General features: G+C 42.4%; 1 protein-coding gene across 1 annotated transcript in view; it reads right to left on the reverse strand.

Moving 5' to 3' along the window:
* Positions 1 to 4,948, reverse strand: part of LOC147134257 (inactive phospholipase C-like protein 2) — a 54,054-nt gene extending 49,106 nt beyond the window's left edge. The window contains exon 1 of the mRNA XM_086055823.1: positions 4,235 to 4,948. Coding sequence (XP_085911949.1) covers positions 4,235 to 4,501 — 267 coding nt within the window. The 5' untranslated portion in view covers positions 4,502 to 4,948. The remainder of the gene's footprint in view (positions 1 to 4,234) is intronic.
* Positions 4,949 to 6,000: the final 1,052 nt, after the last annotated feature.

Consider the following 6,000-nt stretch of genomic DNA (forward strand, 5'->3'; position numbering starts at 1 on the left):
AGCCCTCAGTTTTGCGTTCATAGGAATGAAGGGATGTCATCTTTGCAAATCAAAATTGCATCCTTATCATACATTACTTTACCCGGATTTACACGGCAGGTTCAAGGGCCGCAATTCTGAGGTAATGCCAGTATTTTTTTTGATGGTCTATTTCCGTGTTCACACTGCTCTAACACATAAACAACCGGCATGCACAGATGCACAAATTGCACATAAATAACTGAACAAGATTCAGCGACGGAAACGGGGAAGTAAACAATCAAGCTCACACCATACAAATATTCTTTATGTTATGTATTTAGCTGGCCCCTGACCGCCTGTTCCCCCAAAAGAGGGTCGACTCGGCATCGCTCCACCGACGGCAATTATTTTGTTTATTTAATGATAGGCTCTACTCTTACGTAGCACATTTCCATCATATTTAATGGTCTATGTTGTAGTTTACACTTACACCAAGGTTTTTTTTTTGGGTGTCTATTTGTGTTGTACGCGTTATCTGATTTTTACAAAGCGGCCTGATTCTGATCTGAAATTCTCTGAAAAAAAAATAAATAAAATTTGAATTGTGTCACTTGAACCATGCAGTGTACATCCAGCCTTATACATCGGGCCCTAAAGGTTACCTCTGCATATTTCATTCGAAGTATCCATAGTGTGTGTATGAGTTCAGCAGAACAATTCGTCCTTGAATACTTAATACTGGTCGCATTCGGAATGCAGAGCCTGATTGAGTTTTAGCCGAAAGATCAAATGTTTTGGCGGCGTTTGAAAAGAAGACAAAGTGAAAGCCTCGGGACGCATTGAGAATTCAGGTGAGTTGGCGACACTCGAGCGGCGGCCGCAGCACGTTGTGCAAGGCGAGGTTTTTTGCCCAAACATGTTTGTTTGAGGGCGCGAGCGCCGTCGTCACGGGAATCCAATTTTGAGTCGATCTAAGAAGTGAGTGTCAGGTGCTGCTCAACAAGGTCTGATCAGACTCGACGCGCATTACACGCAGCCCTCCACAGACGACCACAAGAACGGTGTTGCGCTTTTAGACGCTTTCAGAAGGCCACGCCCCTTAAAGGCATACATCCAACACACAAATACTGCAGTACATACAGTAATTTGTATTCAATACAGTGCTACTTTTGCAGATTAAAAGCATAAAGCAAGAAACGTATGTATTTAAATTAGGAATGTCAAAGTTAATGCATTAACTCTATGGAGATTAATTTAAATTTTATAACGCACAAAAAAGAACATTAACTCAAGTTAACTCAGTTTCATTTACTTCCTGTGGCAGCTTCCTTCCACTCACTGTGCAGCCGAACTTTGAGGAGAGTCTCTGTCGCAAAGACGGACTTTTACTTTAAAAAATTTGCTCGACGGCTCAATGGAGAAATCCGAAATAATTTGCACACTTTGCAAAGCCAAATTCAAATACCGTATTAGTTGTACGTCTTTGGTGTATCGCTCAACTGTTGTATTTTACAGGAAAAGAATCATATTCAAGGATCAAAGAAAGCTATTAGAACAGTCTTCGAATCGAAATATACTTTATTTTTTTTTCGACATTAAGTCCAAGGTTTTACTCAAGTAAATATCGGTTCCAAGCTTTGTAAAAAAAAAACTGCACTTGAAAAATGCGATTAATCGTGATTAATTATGGAAACTTTTGCGATTAATTAGTTTAAACATTTTAATCGCTCGACAGCACTAATTTAAATGTATTTAAATTGGGAAAACTGATTTGCTATCCGAGTAAATTGCTTTGTCAGGGAACGGCTTAAACCATAAAGGCACCACTGCATAATGATACTGTACGGTATATGACTCAGGGTAGCACAGACCTCAACAACGGCCCAACTGTTAACAAGAGAGAGAAAAAAATGGTGGTGTGTATCGTATTTATTCATCCATCTGTTGCATTCTAGAAAAGGCTACTTCTTCCTTGGAATGGGTCATTACGAGTCAGCAAAGGTGTAGACGGAAAATTATCAATAAATTCCTGCTTCTGCACCTTCATCCAGATACTCACTAAAATGTTAAGGGGTCTTCCCGGACCGCCCCTCTTACAAAGCGTTGATTTTGTTTCCTCCTATTTAATGTGGCTTACGTGAAAAAAAAAAAAAAAAATGTCATTACAACAACAAAGTACTGCATGTGCTTGTCTGTGAATAGTAATCACTTAAGCAACAGCGCATTAAGAGGAAATCACAGTACTAATGAAGAAGCTCTCGGCGCATCAAGCTTTATTGAACCAAACTTTTTTTAATGAGCCGAAATTGTAATGGCCAATAATACTTGGCTTCTTAGTCATTGCGGCAAATAATTCACTGTGATGACTTGGAGAGTCTTAAGAGCACATTGCATACTATACAAGTATTGAAATAAGAAGGAGTTTGTCTCTATTTACTCACTTTTTTTTTTTTTTTTACTCAGTGTGAAATCTGTGTTTAGTTGAACAAAGCTAATATACTGCCAAGAAAGATAAACACGGAGATCTAAAACAATACAGTGGTGCCTTGACATACGATTTTAATTTGTTCCATGACCAAACTTGTAATTAAGTTTACACGTAGCAAATCAATTTGACCAATTGAAATGAATTGAAACGCCATTAATCCATTCCAGCCCATAAAACCACAACATTTTTTTAACATGTGTTCACTAAAGATTTTTTTTTTTTGTTAACTAAGTACAAAAATACTTGCAGGAATGGAAGAAAGACACCCATGAGGATCTTAATCATTTTCATATGAGCCCGACTGGCTAGTTGTTGTTGTCGACCCATCTCGCCCCCCCCCCCCCCAAATTACAGCCTTTGTGATTTGAAATATACTGATACGAATTTGGTTAAATGTTCACCTCTGAGTACAATATTTTGTCGTGCTCGGGTTTAAACTCATGTTGTTCTTGAGCTGAAAAAAAAGAGTTTTCAAACGCCTCCTCTAAGGACCCCCTCATGTGTACACTGTTTTTGCATGCATTTGTACAAACAGAGCCCTTAAGGACATGATTAGCGGTTTGTTTTCGTGTTCTGGAGCGCTTGGTATCAATGATGCAGTGGTCTTCATTTGCGCAGAATGTCACATGAATACATTGTGTCAGTGGCCAAACTACTTAGCAGATTTACTCAAAGTATGGTAACGTTTACTCTATTAAATTGGCTATTTGAAGACGAATTGTTAGGCCTACTTGGCAGGGAAGGTTTAACGGCAAATACTTTTTGCTGGTACTTGTGTTTTTATTGAGAGGACACATGAATGTTTCACCAATCCAACATAACTGTGACTGACCTTTAATTCCATTTGACCAATCAAACAGAGCCAGGCAGTCACATGACCGCATACAGTCACCTTGCACTCCCACACGGAACCAATGTTTTAGAAGTGTATAGTAAAATATACAAATTGGATGGGTGGACTCCAAAAAAAGAGCAGCTATGTCACGTGCTGTCATCTGTGAGTGCTGAAAATGTCGACATTTCAGCCTACAAGAGCTTCACTTGGAGCTTGAGAGACATAAAAAGGGGCTATTTTGGTCTATGTTTTCAAAATGTTATGCTCTGTGGAATAAAATCAGCAGGTCAACCACAGCACACGAATGCAAATTGAAGTTGGTCTGACTCTGATCCATTGAGACTGAGTGATCTGTTCTTCACTGCAGAAAGGCGTGCACGCATTATAAAGGAGCAGGGAGAAAAAGCAATCGGCAGTGCATACGGCACACTAAAGATAAAGATGCAAGTTGGCAGTCCTCGCATTTTGGAGTAATGAAAGGGATGTCAACATCTCTCGTTGATAAATGTAGTCGCGTGTCAAAGTTCAAAATTATTTTAAGTATATAATCAAAAGTGTCTGCGTGGCGTGCTGTTTCACATGAGAAACAAAGAAAGTTGATTCAAGACATTTTTTAAAAAAAATTGTTTTAAAGAGGCAGCATTGAAACGTGCAATATCCGCCTTTATATTTGGTCTACTTGACTTTCATGCACTATTTATAAAATAAAACAGTAGTTGCTCACAAGTTATTCAGTAATTGATTAGTTTTTTTCCCACTGAATACTTACTGAAGTAATCATTTGGAGGAGTGCTTTTTATTTCTAATTAAGCTAAATTAAAGTAACAGGACTTGAATCAAATGTTTGGCTCATCTGACCACCTCATTTCCTCCTGGAACTGGACTAGGGTGGTGAACGCAAGCACACAAATGCTAGGTGTCACCTTGAGACTTCATTTGAGCCAACCAACCTTCATGATGCCGCAAGGTGTGTTGGCTCCTCCCTGGCTCCTCTCCGTGGACGGATCCCGGCTGCGAGCGCCCACCGTCGGGCTGCTCAGCTCCCGGTACCGGCCATTGCTGTACACTCCCTCGCCTCCGAAGCCCCGGGCAGCGCCGGCAGACACTTCCAAGTAGGGCCGGGTGCCGCTACCTCCGCCGCCGCCGGAGGCTTGCGTCGGCCGGCTCAAGTCCAGAAAATGTCCCGACGGATCCGAAGAACCGTGGAGCCCCGCCATGGTTCACAGAAACAGAAGCAGCAGCACCCCCGTGGTATCGCGGCAGCGGCCCATTTTGGTTTTTAATCCACACACACACAAAAAAAAAAAGGAGATTCGGACTTCGCGCCGTGCCCGAAACAGGGAGCCGGCCGGCCGGTGCCCTCCACTTCTCCTCGTCCACTCCTTCCCGGCGACAAGCCTGCAACTCGGAAGCAGTCCAGACGGCTTCCGAGCCGGGTTCTGGTCCCGAAGAGCTGCGCTACTACTCCACTTGTGCTCTTGCCGAACCGGGATCGTCTTGTCGTGTTATGCACACACGCACCAACACACACACACACACAAATAGGAGAGAAACACGCACACACAACTGGCGTGCATCCGCGGGACAAATTCAAGACTGCGCGTGCACGAGAGCGACGCGGGCACGGTGCCGCTCGTGCCCGACGTGCGCGCGCTGTGCTCACCACGCAAAGTCAAGCAGTACCATGAGAAGTGCGTTAAACAATTTGACAAATAGCCAATGGGGGAAAGGGGGCGGACTTACCTACATTTTTCAGATATCGCCACTATAAGGACTGACATATTTATTTTTCCAGAGTTGGGAAAAGTACTCCCACTCGGTTCTTAAGTAGAAGGACTTAAGGGGGGGGGGGGGCGGTAAAGTTGGGAGTGAGTAAAAGTAAAAAGCCTAACTACTTAAGTGTTTAGTAGATTTAGATATGTGGTACTTCGTATGAGTACATATTTATTTTTCCAGCAATAAAAAAATGTCGACAATCTGTACTTAACCCTTTAAACAGGTACAAAGATTTGTGTAAAGAGAAAAAAAGTTAAGTACAATACAATACAATTTTATTTATATAGAAAAAAAAGGGCAAAAAAAAAAAATACATGGACTAGTAGAAAGTCACCAGAAAATTAAATACTGAAAACTGTCCCAATATTTTTGTCTGCCGCCATAGCCGTAATGCTGTTGCATCGTCACTTCAATTCCCAGCATTTACACAAGAGAAAAAAAAGTAAAGACGCACCCACATGACTTATTATTGTAATCAATCGTAATAATTTCGCTTTGGATGTCAGCGCTATCTGCTGGGGGGGGGCGGGATGGATATTCAGGGGGTCAAAGGTCGCTTTGCCAGGTTTTCCCGGGAGGCAGGATGTGGACCTCTCTGGTGATAAGTGGCTCCATGTGTAGCCACAACAGTATAAACGTCCTCCTGCTCTCGTGCTGGAATGAGAGACGCGAGGTCACGTGACAAACGTGACATCGCGTGACGTCAGGCAACGTCTGAAAATGAGTGTGTGCTGCGGGACAGGAAGAAGTGGACACACTCCGCCACTCGTCTTCTCCCTTCCTTTCCTGGCTCCTGCATTATGCATTGTCAGAAATTATTTAGCAAAAGTTGTGCTTTTAAAAGCTCTGGCACCAAGTGCCGCACTTGAATGTCACATGATGTCCCCTTGAACACGGACGATTCCAAATATTGGGCCTTTTCGCCACCGAACTTGAAATG

Source organism: Filicampus tigris, chromosome 16 (assembly GCF_054856515.1).
Source record: "Filicampus tigris isolate MCC_2025a chromosome 16, RoL_Ftig_1.0, whole genome shotgun sequence".
Classification (NCBI taxonomy): domain Eukaryota; kingdom Metazoa; phylum Chordata; class Actinopteri; order Syngnathiformes; family Syngnathidae; genus Filicampus; species Filicampus tigris.